This window comes from Toxotes jaculatrix, chromosome 1, assembly GCF_017976425.1.
Source record: "Toxotes jaculatrix isolate fToxJac2 chromosome 1, fToxJac2.pri, whole genome shotgun sequence".
Lineage (NCBI taxonomy): Eukaryota > Metazoa > Chordata > Actinopteri > Toxotidae > Toxotes > Toxotes jaculatrix.
The window spans coordinates 31045299-31061942 of NC_054394.1; the positions used below are offsets into that span (position 1 = coordinate 31045299).

Consider the following 16644-nt stretch of genomic DNA (forward strand, 5'->3'; position numbering starts at 1 on the left):
GGAACTGATGTGTTTGAGCCGGGGAGAGGGGGGGACGCAAATGACTGTCGGTTCATCCTGACGGAAGTTTGTTTAGTTTGAAAGAACTGATGCGAAAACAAACCACGGAGGAAAGTAACAAAGTGTGAGCGCAGCGGCTAAATGAGGAGTTTATTCGCCAGCGTTCAGTGAGTTAAAGCGGAAATGTCTCACATTAAAGAGCACATCGACAAACTGACCCGTGTTTACGAGCGTTACACCGAGTATGTGCGGAGAAACCCAGCGGCCACCGCGCAGCTGGAGAGCACCGTGCGGACGCTGTCATACCTGATCGCAGGTCAGTCACAGCAGGTTGTCTCTGAGCCGAACGATGCGGGACAGACTGTCAGTCCACAGACAGAGGACGTGGAACAGCCCGGGTTCGCTCCTGCCAGCGCGCAGCTGCGGCGAACTTAAGCCCGACCGGAGATGGGTTTTATTTCACATCTGTGAGCAAAAGTTTGCAGAATGACATGTTGATGATTTTTTGACGTGGAAAGAATTTAACACAGCCCCTCCCGCATAATCATTCATTAATCTACTGTTACTTTTTAATTCATGAACTTAAAAAATAGAAAAAAACATAAACTGGGGCCCGTGCACACCTGTCTCATCCAGATGTTGCTTTGCAAACCTCAGATGTTGAGACCTTCCTCCAGCAGAACTTCAGTTTTATCTGAAAGTTTTTCCAGATCTTTGTCTTGCCTCCCACAGTTCTCCTTATCTCCCATCATCTACGTCTTTTCACCAAAATAAAACCACAGCATTTGTCATTTTCCTGGGATCAAACGTTTGCATTCACCTGGAAAAGAAATGTGACTCTTTCTACAGTATTTACGCTGCACATGACAACACGTGTTTGATGTTCTCAACACATAATGAATAACGTGCTGTGACTCTTATTTTCCAGGGCGCTTTGCAGATTCCCATGAAATATCTGAACTGGGTGAGTGAAGGTGACTCTTCAGCACAGTTGCTGTTTTCAGGCCAGTTCATCATTTAAGATCAACAACAGCTTTATTATGCACTTGTCTGATAGACCAGGTTTAAAGGATCAGGTAGTGAAGTGAAGGTGGTTTGTGTTGTTGCTGACCATGTTCATCCCTTCATGGCCAGTTTACCATCTGCTGAATTGTTTTCTTGGGCCTGCTCTTAGCCCCTGTGATCTGTGCAGTATTGGATCTGGTTTAGGGTTTAGTTTCTGTACTGTTCAGACTGAATAAACTTCCTCTTCACAGCTTTGTTTCTTTTCTTTTTTTTTTACAGTGTACTCTGCCTCCAATCTCCTGGTGCTGTTCAATGACAGCATCCTGCGTAAAGGGCTGAGATGTGCCTTCCCTGTGGTGAGCACCGCTTGATGATTTTCCCAGAATCTCAGATTTTATCCACAGAAAAATCTGTTTGCTGCGTCAGTGTCTTTGAGGAGACACAGAGGCTGATGGTGTTTATAGAGGCCAGTGGATTGAGACTGGATTAGACTGAAAATCAGGATGTTTAACTGTTGTCATTAACGTGTGTGACTGCCTCTCTGTGGCAACATGATTCCTTGAGGGACCACGCGGCAGCTGTGGCAACTGGAGTAACAAACACGAGGAGTTCAGTTTCACTTTGAGTGTCACGTTATTTCTGTGCTGTTGACTCAAAGTGAAACTGCTCACGATTGTCCCTGCCTGGTGTTTTGCTGTGTTCAGTCTCTCTCCGAGCAGAGGCTCCTGACCTGGCTGTCTGTGCTGGAGTACGTGGAGGTTTTCCTGGAGATGGGAGCCTGCAAGCTGTGGGGTGAAGTCGGCCGCTGGCTGGTGATCGGACTCATTCAGATTTTTAAGTATGCGTCAGAACTCGTGTGACCTCTGGTAGAGTTAAAAAAAAACAAAATCACCTTTCAAATTTTGAATTGAAGAAACATTTAAATAATAAAAGACTGAAAGAAGCAGTTAAACACGTGATGTATCTCTGACAGTCCGTGTCCACTCTCCTTCCTCTCACCTAGTTTTGTTCTCTTGTTCTTCCTCAGGACAGTTTTTCGCATCGTGCTTCTTCTGTGGTATAAATCGGGTATCCAGACTTCACCTCCCATAATCCCCCTCGACAGAGGTGCAGAGCTTGGCGGTGGGGGTCAGTTATTCTCCCTCTCTCACCAGCTGCTGAATCACTTCCACAAACAGATTAAAATGTTTGTCGTTGATCTTTAATGAAGATCTTTTTTTTTTAATCTTTTCTTTAAAGAGTAGAGGACGTTATATAAGGACTGTATCCACACATCAGTCTCCTCACACATCCTCATGTTAGCATTCTTACTGTTTGACCTCTGACATTAGCATTTAGCTCGTAGCCCCGGCCTCACAGAGCCATGTCTGCTTTATAAGGTGGTAATGTTGGGTTTACAGCTTGTTCTGCTGCACACAAGGTGCTAAAAAAATCAGTGTATGCTGCATTGTACATTGAAAAAGGTGTGTGTGCGTGTTTAAAGAATGTGTTGTGTGTCCTTCCTCTTCTCCACAGACGATGGTGATGAGCAGCAGCAGGATGACGCCTGCTTTGTGGGTCAGAGGTCAGGACGTGTCATTCGGCCACTGGGCAGTGGTGAGAATACTCACAGAGCCGTTTTATGGTTGGAGATAGATAGATGGACTTTACTGACCCCAGACTGGGAAATTTCACTGTTGCAGCAGCAGTGTACAGGCACTCAGCGCGCTATACATAAATCTATAAAGATAGAGAAATGTATACAAATATTTACAAAATGATAAAGATAGATAAATATGTTAAAATATATTTTTACCAAAAATGAAGTTATGTCCTGTGTCTCCTCTCCGTGTCTCCTCTCTGTCCCCTCTCTGTGTCTCCTCTGGGCGACGTGGCAGGTCCCTCCCTTCAGGCCCGGATGTGGGGAGCACAGAGTCAGAAGAAGAGGAGCAGCAGCTTGAAGGAGAAGCTCCACAGCAAACCGACGCCCCTGGGACTCCAGCAGACCATCGCTGAGTCTGTGTACATCGGACGGCCGCTCGTGCACTGTATCCTTCAGTCAAAGCCACTTAACCTAAAAGACAGAGATAGAGAACACACACTGTTTTTAATCGTTCTGTTTCTAATCACTTGTTTGTGATGATGGCTGAGAACCTTAAGTCTTTTTCTCAGAGGTGAAGAATAGTTTATTACCATCCACCATGTGATCAGTGCACCTGCACTTTTGTGTTTTTCATGTCCTTTGTCAAATCTGTAATCCTTCTTTAGGACAAAGCATCGCTGCACAGATCGGCTGAAGGTAAACTGATACTAAAGCTGCTGATCATATTAAATCTGAGTGGGTGTTTATATGGTGGTGAATCAGAATATAGAGACGGAGTGCAGCAGAGAAATAAGAGACTGCACCTGATGTGGTAATGAACCCTCCAGGGTTTCTGTGGGAAACTTGCTGCACCAGCACAGTTTGAACTGCACTGACTGAACGTCGTGACGTTGTGCTGCATTAACGGGTTTTGAACTCTAGATGGCAAACTGCTGCCGGAGTGTGTGTGAGTCTGTAGAGAAGGAATGATGTCTGTAAAAATGAAGCCTGAGGATAAATGGGGAGAGATTTAGTCACATCTGAAATATTCATTTACAAACATTAACACCGCAAATTACAAGCCTCATACAAACTCTGGATCCCTGGAGTTTCTTTGTTGTACTGTAGCGTCACAGTGTGTCTCTGTGGAGACTTTTTCCTGTCGCTGTTTTCCTTAAATCAATCCTTCGTGCCTCAGTGCTCTGCCTCGGACTCTGTGGAAAACAGTCCTGGAAGCCGTGGCTCATCTCCGGAGTCCTTGAAGTCTCCAGGTGAGCGAGCTCCTCCTGCGTCTCATTTTAAATGCCCCGTCAGCTGTTTCTCAAGAAGACAGAAAATATAGAACTAATTATGATTCATTATTCTTCACAGAAATGAGTTTAGTTGTCCTGTTTGGAAAACTCAGTTATCACGAGTCAAGAAAATATGAAGCAAAGATGAGAAATCTCATCCTCCTGTTTTGTGTTTCTACAAAATCATTTGAACAGTTTAATGAAACGGGATGCAGTGAATTCATTTTGATTTCTTTGTCCTTCCTCCTTCCAGCTTTGCTGTGCTCAGCGACACCAAATTTCAGAACCGATGGGAGAGGGCAGAGATGAGGAGGAGAACCTTTCTGTTGCTGTACTACCTTCTGCGTTCACCCTTCTATGACAAATACTCTGAGTAAGTGTCTGTGGGTGTCTGCTGTGTGTGGAGTTATTCAGTCAGTTTTACTTCCATCAGTCAATCAAACATTTAGTATGTTAATTGTCAGAAAGTGGAGGAACAGTGTTTTGGTCATGATTAAAATTGTGTGGGATGAATTTTCCATCCATACACCTGTGTTTTTGTTAGAATGTTGGTTTCTTTAGGGCTTGACTTGTGGTTTAATCATTGTGATGATGTTTCTTCATCTGCAGGGAAAAGATTCTCTTCCTGCTCAGACTCCTGGCCGATCACGTTCCAGGAATAGGGCTTGTTGCACGTGAGTACTCATGTCTGACCTCCACATACAAGCGTTTTACAGCCCTACAGCATTCTTGTGAACCGTCAGATATCCATGACTTAAGAGAATAATAAACAAGTTAGAAGAAGTTCAGGCTTCATTCAGTCAGTGTGTTTCAGTCTGCTGTCCCGCCCACGTATCATAACACGTCAGCCAGGGTTTGATCCCGTTGCTTCTCTGTCTGTCAGGCCCTCTGATGGATTACCTTCCCACCTGGCAGAAGATCTACTTCTACAACTGGGGATAAAACCTGCTGGGTGCGTTTTCAGCGCTGATTTTTGCGAGTCAGCCTGAGCGATGGCGAGAAAGGAAGTGTCGGGCTGTGGCTGCAGGCCCGGGCCCGGCCACAGAGACACTCGCCATAATTCCCCATAAATCAGATGAAATGATGTGGAGATGGTTCCCACTTCACTTCAGACCGACAGCAAGCACCTTCTTAGTAACATGTCTTGATTCAGACGTTTGTTTCAGAGAAAACATGATTATTATCCTGATGTTATTTCCAACAATCAGATCAGATTTTTTTTTTTACAGAGAAATTTTTATCTTTTTCCTGACACTACACTTTGCTGATCCCATTGAGTTTGTGAGTTTTGTGGCAGAATGTTTTTTGTGTGTGCTGCAGTGGTTCATCTGTCAGACAGCAGCAGTGCTCACTGTGTGACTCAGTGGCAGCAGAGAGCTGCAGGCTAATTAAAACTAACACAGCAAAAATCAAGAAGCGTCGAGCAGCACAGAGAACACACGAGCAGCAGAGCTACTGAACTCCAGTGGAAGCTGATGAAACTTTGTGAGACAACAAAACAGGTTTAAGTCTGTGTGTGTGCGTGTGTGTGTGTCACAGTCAGTGACGGGAACACAGCAGAGGTTTTTGATCTTTATTAACATACTGAATAAGTTTCTTTTTGTTGCCAACAAATAAATAGTTGTTTCAGTCCACACAGTTGTTACTTTCTGGAGAGTTGATCATGGGTGGGACACACACAGGCATGGCCACGATAGGAAAAATATGACACTCTGATCTTTCAAAGAAAATTACAAACCAGGTCAGACCTCTAACCTACTCAGACTCTACCTCTTTCCATAACTCGTTGAATGTCAAGTCTGCCGGGAACGTACGGTGACGGGTTTTGTGGCTCTGAGACGAGCAAACAGGAAACCGACACGTGTGATGTGTGTAAGCTGTCACCGCCACACTAATGAGTCTGATTTTATCACAAAGGCTAATACTACAGACGTTTTGTTGCATGCTACCTGACCAGTGTCAGAGAAATACTGAAAGGGTTCCTCGTCCCGAAGACGAATCATTTCGTCTCAGAGGCTCAACCTTATGACGTGTTGTACAACGTGTCTGAAACTCAAAAGATAAACATGTAAACTGAAGACATCAGGCTTCCAGAATAAAAGGTTAAACTGCTGAGAGAGAAAAAGGCAGTTTCAGAGTTACGGTTCATCGAGGCAGACTTCAGATTCAACCAGCAGAAACACCACAGAGAGAAACTCCTTTGAAGGACGAATGGAGATGCATAGTCAAAACAGTGTCATTGTTTTATGAGCTGGGACTTAGAGCATGTTCTATCTGATGTCTCTATCAAAACCCACTTTTCTATTTATTCATTTATTTTTTAATCTACAGGCCTGGTTTAATGTCCCTTTATTCCCCAATTTGAAATCTCCAATTTCTATTCTGGGACTCAAACCAGGTCAGAGGTATCGCACTCTGATGCTGACCCCGAGCCACCTGAGTGCTCCCTGGGTTTGACCGTTTTTCAGACAGGTAATAAATAACCATAGCAGCTAGGACATCAAACATGTGATGCTCCAGTGTTTCAGAGTTTATACGTTCACCCAGACAGAAGTGCTTCATTCCAAGATCACAAATGGTCTGAAATAGTGGAGACAGATGTCTGTCAGTGCTCCATGGAAATGAAAAACATAACCTGTGGACAAACTCTACTGTGAGCGAGCAGCAGTGAATCAAACACTGGATGTTCAAATGAACGCTAAAAGTTGAAAATATATACTGCACCTTTTTTTTAATATCACGATAAAATAAAAGACGTAAGCATGAAGTATTTGAAAATAAGAATCAAAAACAACACTTGATTTATGCAGGAGGAATAAAATATAGTAGAATTAACTCTGACGTCATTTTGAAAATCTAAGACCAAAAAATTCTCGACAGTAAATTACAACGAAACTCTTGGTTTAGAAAAGACGACACCCTTCGATGGTTTCCTTTATGAAAATAAAACTCAAGAGTCTGCTAATGAGAATGAGAGAAGAAAACACTGTCTCACTCCTGTAAAATTGTCTCTAAAAGAGGGACGGGCGAGAAGGACGATTTCTTTTCCCCATGCAATCTGTTCTGCTTCCCGTCTCTCTTCCGTCCCATCTCTTCCGCCCAAATGCACGTGTCAGTGAGGAGGCTGGTTGGCTCTACACAGGCGTTAGTTAGTATGTCTTCCCACAGGTTGGTGCGTCTCTCAGGGCTGATCAGTAGGAGCCGTAACGATCCTGAGAAAACAGAACGAAACATTAGAAATCTGTGTTTCCCACAGGTTGATAACATACTGACCGATGTGGACGGCGAGGAAAGCGACCGACGTACATGCAGAGACTCGTGTTCTTTACAGGGGGAGAGCGAAACTCAGGTTATGTCCCATAAAGTCTGAAAAGGACAAACTTACTGCACCTGCAGCCTTTCACTGAAAATTATATTTTTATTTAACACACAGCCAATTTTATATCTGCTTTGTTCTTTCAACAAATTTGAATTGTTCATTTGTGTTATTTCGGGCTGTGGCACTGATGCTGTGGATCTATAATCAGCACACGTCATCAGGGATCAGGTTTCCTGAAATACGTCAACACACTGGATCGGTCAGATCATGAGTAGCTGCTGTCTCCTCTTCTCCTTTGGCAACATGTGAAGAGGAGACACAACAAGTCATCACACGCTGAAAACACATGCCGCTCACCTGAATTGTATTCATGACACCGTTGGCGAGGACAGCCATCTTGCCCGCTACAGTCTTCACTCCCTGTTTAAACTGTGCGATGTCAGGGCCTGCGGGGAGCACGCTGTCAAAGCCTGATGCCCTCCCTGAGAGAAGGAGGAGGAGGAGGAGGAGGAAGAGGAGGAGGAGGAGGAGGAGTTAGTCCACACATTTTTAAATCAAAGTCACACATAACTCTTGTTTTCAGTTCTTGCCTTTAAGGTCACTGCCGTCCCCAAACAGGTCAGCGGAGCTGATGGAGGTGCTGCCGGACATGCTCTCCAGTCTCGTCTTTGCATCATACTGAGAGAAGAGAAGTTAGAACCAGGGTAATAACAGCTGTACAAATAAAATCTTTCCAGGGTTTAGATTGTGAACTGAAGCTTGAAGTGGTGTTTGTTGAGTTCATGTGTTAACAGAACTGAAGATGAGGGTTCTCACCTCGGCGCTGCTCTCCCGACCAAAAAACATGTCCGAAGAAATCGCCTTGGCGTTGGCAAACTTCTGCCTGGCCTCACTCGACTCTGACACCGGAGCCGACGCCTCAGCTTTTCTTCTGCTGGGAAGTCTGAATGAAACACGACACCAAACATCAGAACTGCACCGCGTGCAGCAGACGCCGCTGAAAACGCTGAGAGAAGGTGTGTATGCGGAGATACCTCTCTCCAATTGGCTGAATACTAGAGATGGTGACCTCCTCTTTGGGGTCCTCTTTCTCCAGAGCCCAGGAGGTGGTAAAGGAGGCACTTCCTCCCTCAGTGTCCCACCGGGACCCAAAACTATCCCCCACCGTAAACGGGTTGTCCTTATACCTGAAACGTCGACCACAGTAGATTTAGTGTTGAAGCAGATTAACGGATTTAAACTGACAGAAGGAGACGAATGAGTGGGTGTTTTCTGTGTCATCTGTACTTTGGGGGTCCAGAGGTGAAGCCCGGCTCATCAAACATGTCCAGTTTGGAGCGAGAGGAGGACTTGGCTCCCACAGGAGTTTCCTGCTCGATCAGCTGCATCTCTGACATCACTGAGTGAGACACGGCACTGAAACAGGAAGCACATGCACACATTTCAACGCCAAACACGCAAGAATCAACCTTACACTGCAAATCCAAGCTATCCTACATTAGCTGCAGAGAAACCTCAGTCACTTCAGGACAGACGAACAGTTCCCACACACTGATCTCAGGTGTTGTGACGTTACCTCCTGTTTCCGAAGCCCATGCCCAGCCTCTCGGCCTGCTCTCTCTTCTTGCCCTCCAGGTTCTTAAGCTTCTTCTCCTCCATCTTCCTGTCGATCTCCAGCTCTTTGTAAGCCAAACGCATCGAGGCCACACTGTGAAAGAAGAAACAGACGATGTCACATCGTCACACGTGGACGCAGGTGAAGAGAAAACCAGACTGGAGTTAAACTCTGATGGTTCAGACGGGCTCAGATTCCTTACATGGATTCTTCAGCTTGTTTCTTTGCCTCAGCAGCCTGCTCCTCTCTCAGCTTCTCCGCCACCTGCGCTTGTTTCTCCACCTCAGAGAAACTCTTACTGCTCACCTTCTGGGCACCGAGACCTTTCTTTGCCCCGAGCTGCATCAGTGAGGGAGAATGTGATAGAGTCAGAGTTTGAAATCAGCAGTTAATCAAAAATGTGTTGTGCTTATTGATCCCTGACCATGATGTCTGAGCTACGTAGCTTCGCGTGAGCTACGCAGCTCACGCTGTCGCGAAGCTGCCAGGTACGTTTGTTTGAGCTATGTAGCTCATTCTTCCGACCGCAATCCGTGTAAAATGTGGAAAAGATTTAGAGCGTGGCTCCATTTTAGCAGCATCGATGCTAACAGGCAAAATATGTATCGGCATGAAGGACACTCTGCCAATGCTTTCTGACTTAGCAACAAGTTATCTCAGCATGCGAGCAACATCCACACCCAGAACGTACATCTTCTACTGCTGGGGACACTGTTAGCCCGGAGCGAGCTCGTCTGACACCTGAAAAAGCAGACATGCTGGTTTTTCTAAAGAAGAATTGCTGAGTGATATAATGGTGCTGCAGTAAGTAAGTCATGTACCGACTTCAACTGTTAATTTTGCACTGGTTCATTTGTTAAGTTGTACTCTTCACTTTTTACTTTGCACGTTTTCGGTGCATGTATGAATGAAAAAGTGCAGAAACTGAAAAATAAAACCAAAGTTTTTCAAAGTTATGTGTAATTTAGGGTTTTCTAGAATAGATTTTTTTTAAATTTGGTATTGAATAAAGTATCGTTCAGGAATCAGTATCAAAGGCAAGGTATCGGTATCCAAAATTTACCCAGCCCTAGTTAAATCTCGGTTTAACACGTGTTAAATATGATTTTGTCACATCACAACTAGTCCCTGTTCACTATGCAACTCCCACACATGTGAGGAAAGAAACATGAGATGGTCACATACACTAAGCATGATCTTTGCAGTGGCACATCTTGTGTCCAGCAGATGAAGATTGGAAATGAACAAAATGTTCACAGACACTGGATTTTATCAATGAGCGAGAACAAGCCCACGTCACTCTAAGACTTAAAACAGGAGCCTGATGTGGAAAGACCACGTCATGTGACTGACGTGTTCGGAGGGGATCTTTACACAGGTTACCAGACTGGTGAAGCAACATCTTTGTGTTCCAGCTTTCCTGTGCCTCTGTGTCTTCCTGTCTTGTTCCATGTGACCCAGGTTACCATTAAGCTCTCAAAACACAAGGTTTGTGGTTTGGTGAAAATATGACTATATGAATGACTCACCCCTTTTTTGGCAGCCATGGGCTTCTTTTTTCCAATGATGGAAGGTTTCACATCTGTAACACAAGTGACAATCTGTTAAAAACACATTTTTAGTTTTACATCTTCATTTGACCTGAAATCAAAACAAGGAAAACACACCGGCTCGAGAAAACAAGCGAATATCCATAAACAGCACTGAGCGGGTTTTTATTGTTCATTTCCAAACTGTGACCCATCAAACCACTTCAGAGACACAAAGCGTGATGCTCACTTCAGGACGTGTAAGCCAGTGTAGGCGCAGCATTCAAAACTTCTAACTCTGCCACTCTCAGAACATTAGTGTTAGTCAGAAACACACTGTGCAGTTCAGCCTTATGTGATAAAAGGGCAGGAACTCTAATTAGAGGCTTTTCATTTTTCAGCCTATTGTGACGGATGCTATTATTAGAACAGCTCCTTTAATCCCATTCGTCGGTGAGATGTTTTTCCTAGTTATGGCGCCACAGTGTCAACGTGTTGCAGCTCAAACACTTGCAGCAACATTCCCAGCCACACACTGATTGCCTGCAGGTATGTGAGACAGCCCAACAATGACTGTTCTTACTTTACACAATGCAGCAGCTTTGGTTAACTTTAGCTAACTGAGAATACCACGCTGCGTCTCATGTAAGAGAAACTTGTTTAACAGCAGGTGAGTACAAGAAACAGAACAACCATCACGAGCTCTGCCAAGTGAGCTATTTCCATTGCGTGATAAGCAGAGAAAAGAGAAAATGGGAGGCGGCTGTGGAGAAGACAGTCGAGCAACACAACCATGCGTCTGAGGCATGAACCAGCCAGAGCACACTGCAACTACGGCCACGCTAATCACCTCCGGGCGTCCGTCCTTCCTGCGATGACAAACGCATGGAGTCCTCTACAGGACAAGACAAACCAGTCACCATTATAATGACCAGTCATAATCCAAAACACAGAGGAAGCTGACTACCATTAGACAGATAGACAGATCGATAGATAGATAGTTCATTCATCCCCTGTGAGAATTCCAGCAGTATCCACAAGCTTCAGATAAAAGGTGTGAATAATAACGGTGCTATTTAACAACAAGGTTTGAGCTTAATCATTCTGTCAATCGACACAAAAATACTTTTAAACATTAAACATTACACACCTTTATCTTCTCCAATGTCGTTACTGTCTCTGAAGTGTAACAACCTGCTCTCTAATATACAGTCACACTGATTGTGTAAATAAACACAGACAGAAAGATAAAGATACAGAGACAGAACAAAAGAGGTGTGAAGCTCATCATTTCAGAGCGACACTGAGGAAAGTGTGTACACACTGCATGAGTCAGACTTCAGAGGGGAAACTGCAGATGACCGCGGTGATGTTACGAGAGCAGGACAATGCTTGTGCCTTTACTCACAGAGGCTGAATCAAGAGAACAGACTCACCAATGGAGGCTTTGGGTGATGTGCTCAGACAATCAATGCTCGGTCCTTCTTCTGGTTCTAGAAGAAAACAGGTTAGAAACATCGAACTTCAAACATCTGGAGCAACAAAACAAAACACTTCTAACTTTCATTCCACAGCTTGTTGGATTATGTAAACTGAGCGTCATCTCCAGCTGAGACTCTATCACATACAGCAGAACCTCCTTGGTTCAAAGCCTGGACTGTGGAAGTCAAGTCAGTGAAATTTTAAAGTGCCATTCTAGTGATTTAGTACAACTTCACACATGCAAACTCAAAAAGCTCAGACAGTGACAGCTGCTGTTCACTGTGAATGAGGTCTGGCCCTGTTTAGCTCGTCAGACTCAGACCATCCACACATAAAATGAACATAAGGTCACAGCGACCTTGATCTTTGACCTCCTCAGTGCATCCTTAAGTCACAGTCAACATTTGTGCAAAGTTTGAAGACAATCCCTCAAAGGGTTCTTAAGATATCGCATTGCCAAGCAAAACGTAAACACAGTCATAGTGACCTTGACCTTTGACCTCAAACCTCCAAAATCTACTCACTTCATCTTTGAATGACATTTGCGCAAACTTTAAAAAACATCCTTCAAAGTTTCTTACGATATCGCATTACCATGTAAAACATAAACATGGTCACAGTGACCTTGCCCTTTGACCTTAAGTCACAGTCAACATTTGTGCAAAGTTTGACAGAGAGACCTCAAAGCGTTCCTGAGATATCGCCGGTGTGGAGGCATACAAACACAACAGGCAACAGGTTTGATTCACTCACGGTTCTCATCCTGGCCTTTGGGTGTTGTGTCCGTCAGCTGTGCGGTGACAGCGGCTCCATTCTGCTCTGGCTCAGAGGGCGGCGCCATGCTCCAGTCGTTAGCAGGCTGAAAACAAAAAAAAAAAAAAAAAAAGTATTTCTGTTGGTGTTACTGATACTGATCTACATCCCTTAGATTCACTGACGATGACGGAGGCTGTGACAAACCTGCGTATGTTCAGCAAAAAAGTCTGTCTCCTTCTTCTCAGGAACGGCAGGAGTGCCTCCTGCAGAGGAGTCAATCCACAGCTGCAGCGAGGAGAGGACGAGTGTTTGGTAAACTTACACACACTCACACGATTTCAGTGAATAATTACAGCTTTGACTTTTAGTTTTTTGGAACGCTGAATTATGATGTGGTCATCATTAACTGTGATTGATACACACCCTGTGGACTCTGAACCAGATCTGCTAACGCGGCTCAGACACTGATAATCACTTTACCACTATTATGTAACGTGTCAGTGATCCACAGGGCATCAGGTCGTTTCAGTTATTACCCCCGAGTGTGTGTTGTGTTCAGCCACTTCATCAGGTTGTGTGTAGCTATTAGCTAACAGACTACAGGAGCTGGAGCAGAGATCAGATCAGTGGAGCTAACTGAGAAACATTATTAGATGTAAACATTTCACCTGATTTGAAACGTCTCTGTTGTTCTAAACGTCTAACCCTAACACTGTGTGTGCTCCTATCATAAAGGCACAGAGAGGCCGAAGAGGGGAAGGGATACGTGTGTGCGTCATACAGATACAGGCACCTTATTGTGCATGTGCACTGAACGCTCCAGATCTAGATTTATGACAGCTGGAAACATACAATAAACACTAACAAAAAAAAGAGGTAAGACAAAAGCACTGTTGCTGATTCTTTGCCAAAACCATTTCCACTTCATTAATACTCACATCTGTGCCATATTTGGACAATGCAGCGTTTGCTTGCTGCCGAATCTTCTCCCTGTACATCTGGGCTGCACGACTGTTATACTTGGCGTTGGTGTCGTTCGTAGAGCAGCCGTGCTGGCGGAAGAACGCCGTCTTCAGATCGGAGGAGAGAAGGAGTTTCTAAATTACAGGTAACCAAACTATCTGGAACATGTGTCATTAACATGAAAGATCCAAAATGTTGTGTTTATCTGATTTCCATTTGGGCCTTCTGTTTTTCTCAGAGTGGTCAGTCTGACTTACCGCATTGGCGTTGCCCCCAACCTGCATACATCTGAGTTGAAACCAGTTCCAGTTGGAGTCTAACTCAGTGGACCTAAGGGAAAAGGACAAGAATATGGAAAGTCAGCACTCCAGTATGACAGATCCACACCATCACGGCACTACAGGTCACTAAGGGCCAGTTCATGTTCTGTCAGAACTTAGGTTTGGACGATGTGTGTTTATGGTTGATCTGAACATCCACACTGGAAGGTGGAGTGAAAAGCTGAGGGGGGAGACTGTTGTAATATGAAAAACAGGAAAACAGTGCACGTTTTTAGACAGTCTCTCCCTGTCTAACAGAAAGAGGCACGAATACTGAGAGAGAAGTACAAACCCTGTCTCACTTCTCACTTCCACATAGCTGGCCAATCACGGCATGAAGTGTGTGTGAATGTCGGATCATTGGTTGCAAAGGTCTGATGCCAGAAAAGTGTGTGTGTGTGTGTGTGTGTGTGTGTGTGTGTGTGAGAGAGAGAGTATAAAGTGTTCTTAAGTGTCTGTTGATTCTCAGTCATTCACAATCTGTGGTCACTATGCACATGCCATGCTCCTCTGAACACTGATGGGAGCCCGGGTACATTCACCGGACACAGGAAATTAAGTGGCTCTCACACGATTCTCTCAGACTACTCAACTACTCCTGAACAGTCAGAGAAGTATGAACCGTGCTGATAACTGCGGACAGTCGTGTTCATGGCTTAGCCTACCTGATGAAGCTGAGATGCACTCCCAGGGAGCGGTGGATGCCAGAGCAGTCGATGCACAAGAACACGCCATAGGGAATACTGGCCCAGCTTGGGTTTTTTGCTGCGCAATCAAAACACACCTGCAGAGAACAAAACATTTGAAAACTACTGGACCTGGGAAAATTTAATGAGCCCTACAAGCACCCAGCAGTAAGAAAGGTAACTGCACTGTTTAGCAGCACCACAATCACCACACCACAATAACCTCTCTGGTGAGCTGTTGTTCCTACTGCACAGTGATGTTGTGTACCTGTGGTGGCACAATGCGGTGCGGCTTTCCATTACAAGTTGCTGTTAATGGTTCAGTAAAGTCTGGGCAGAGTAGAGGTGGGCTGATGAATACGTATACAAACCCACGATACAAACCTACTTTCCAAAGGAACTGGCAGGAATATTATCAGTCCAATTTTATTTTTATTAGGGCTGTGAAAAACTTTCAAGACATCTGATGATCATTTTCTCTAAAAAAAATGACCATCATGATTTCCTAAAACTGAAGCTGACATTTTGAACCATCTTGTTTTGTCCGATCTTCAGTCCAAACCCCAAAGATATTTAGTTACGATCATAGAGGAAAAGAAAACAAAAACAAAATATCATTTTAGAAGCTGGAACCAAACAATTTTGTGAAAATTTTGCTTAAAAAATACATTTTTCCTGGTCAAAATGCGTCCATGTTGTACTTATCTTTAGCAGAGCTGAGCCACCTAACCTATTATCAAATATTGTGAAAACCAATTAATCATATCAATCATTTGTCAAGAAAAAAAAAAGTCAAGCTTCTCACCTTTAATGTAAGAATCAATGTAAACTGAACATCTTTGGGTTCAGACAAAAAAAAACAAAAAACACACTGGAAGCTTTGGGCTCTGGTCTCTTATTTTCCAGTTAAGTAGCAGTCGATTAAACTACGAATAGATTGATCAGAAAACCCCACTATACAATAAATAATAACCATTAGTTGACACAGGTGAAAGATCTTTTACATCATTCTCGAACTGCTTTTTCTTTAAGTCCCCGGACAAAGATTTAAAGGTGAAAGCAGGAGCTACTAGTCTAATTCAGTGTCAAACCGCACATTCAGGCCTGGTGTTCGGAGCAGTGGAAATATCATTTAAAGTGCACCTCTAAGCTAGCCTACAGCTCAGCACACATTATAAACGACCGTAAAACGGCGGACAGGGCTCTGACAGGCAAGAAACATCCCTGACAAATATCACCTGGGAACATTCACGACAAATGCTTCAAAACCACAAATGTGTACGCCGACGTTACTTGTATCTTATTCTGAATACATTTGACTTTTAGTCTAAGCGGCTAAACAGTTCTCCTTTCGTTTCCAACCCTAGTGAAGCTTAACTCGCTGGTTAGCCACCCAGGCAAACGCAAATCGTATACGTGGCCTTTATGTTTGACTGCTTTACCGGCAGGCTAGCAGCCGTTAGCTACCGTTAGCTGCCGTTAGCTGCTGTTAGCTGCCCGACCGTGTAGCCGGGCCTAAGTAGAAAACAGTCAGTCAGCCAGCTAACCGCTTCTCACCGCGCAGATCGAGGTAACCGCCCATAAAGAACACACTTAAATGATGATACACGGCGTCTCGTTCGGTTACCTTGTTTGTGGGAACAGATCTTAATCTTTTGAAAATGGTGAGGATCTCAGTCTTATTTGGTTCCGTAGCCATCTTGCCACTCTAACAATTTCCATGAGTTGACGTCAGTACGGGTCCTAGTGTGGCCCAAATCTAACGAAAGCGAAAGTCGTCGACGACCGTCTCCGTTAAATCTTAAAACCCGTCACTACGTCAAACTATGACCCTGAAGTCAAATGATTGACACAAAACCTTTGGTGCAAATCAAAACACAGCCTGCAAAACTTCTACCATACATCCCACAACTTTATCTGCACTTTCACTCCATCCATATTCAGTTTAGTGCTATGGTCTACATTTATTGGCTGACCCTCAACCAATCAGCATTAAGCCCTTAAGTGGATCAAATGTTAGAGGTACTTCATGTCTGAAGCAGCCGAAGGCTAATAAGAAAACAGTCCTTTTCTATTACTAAAGCATCCAAAAGGCTAAACTGTAACATTACATCTG

General features: G+C 44.2%; 2 protein-coding genes across 4 annotated transcripts; one reads left to right on the plus strand and one right to left on the minus strand.

The window, feature by feature from the left end:
* The first annotated feature begins 27 nt into the window (after positions 1-27).
* pex16 (peroxisomal biogenesis factor 16) lies at positions 28-5492 on the plus strand. 2 transcript variants are annotated; one of them, XM_041034695.1, is made up of 11 exons: positions 28-316; positions 929-964; positions 1285-1361; positions 1710-1843; positions 2033-2133; positions 2521-2601; positions 2883-3032; positions 3765-3837; positions 4112-4231; positions 4468-4532; positions 4742-5492. In XM_041034695.1, exons 1-11 carry the CDS (start codon positions 184-186, stop codon positions 4798-4800), a joined length of 1029 nt encoding a protein of 342 aa, XP_040890629.1. In that variant the 5' UTR covers positions 28-183; the 3' UTR covers positions 4801-5492. The 2 variants fall into 2 exon arrangements, with proteins under 2 accessions (XP_040890629.1, XP_040890638.1); XM_041034704.1 differs by having other exon boundaries at positions 2033-2127.
* On the minus strand, positions 5418-16294 carry arfgap2 (ADP-ribosylation factor GTPase activating protein 2). 2 transcript variants are annotated; one of them, XM_041034652.1, is made up of 17 exons: positions 16156-16294; positions 14508-14626; positions 13780-13852; positions 13498-13629; positions 12764-12844; positions 12557-12662; positions 11758-11814; positions 11172-11216; positions 10322-10374; positions 8995-9131; positions 8754-8885; positions 8465-8593; positions 8212-8364; positions 7994-8120; positions 7768-7855; positions 7535-7659; positions 5418-7070 (listed from the first exon to the last, which is right to left on the minus strand). In XM_041034652.1, exons 1-17 carry the CDS (start codon positions 16225-16227, stop codon positions 7050-7052), a joined length of 1650 nt encoding a protein of 549 aa, XP_040890586.1. In that variant the 5' UTR covers positions 16228-16294; the 3' UTR covers positions 5418-7049. The 2 variants fall into 2 exon arrangements, with proteins under 2 accessions (XP_040890586.1, XP_040890594.1); XM_041034660.1 differs by lacking the exon at positions 11172-11216 and having other exon boundaries at positions 16156-16293.
* Positions 16295-16644: the final 350 nt, after the last annotated feature.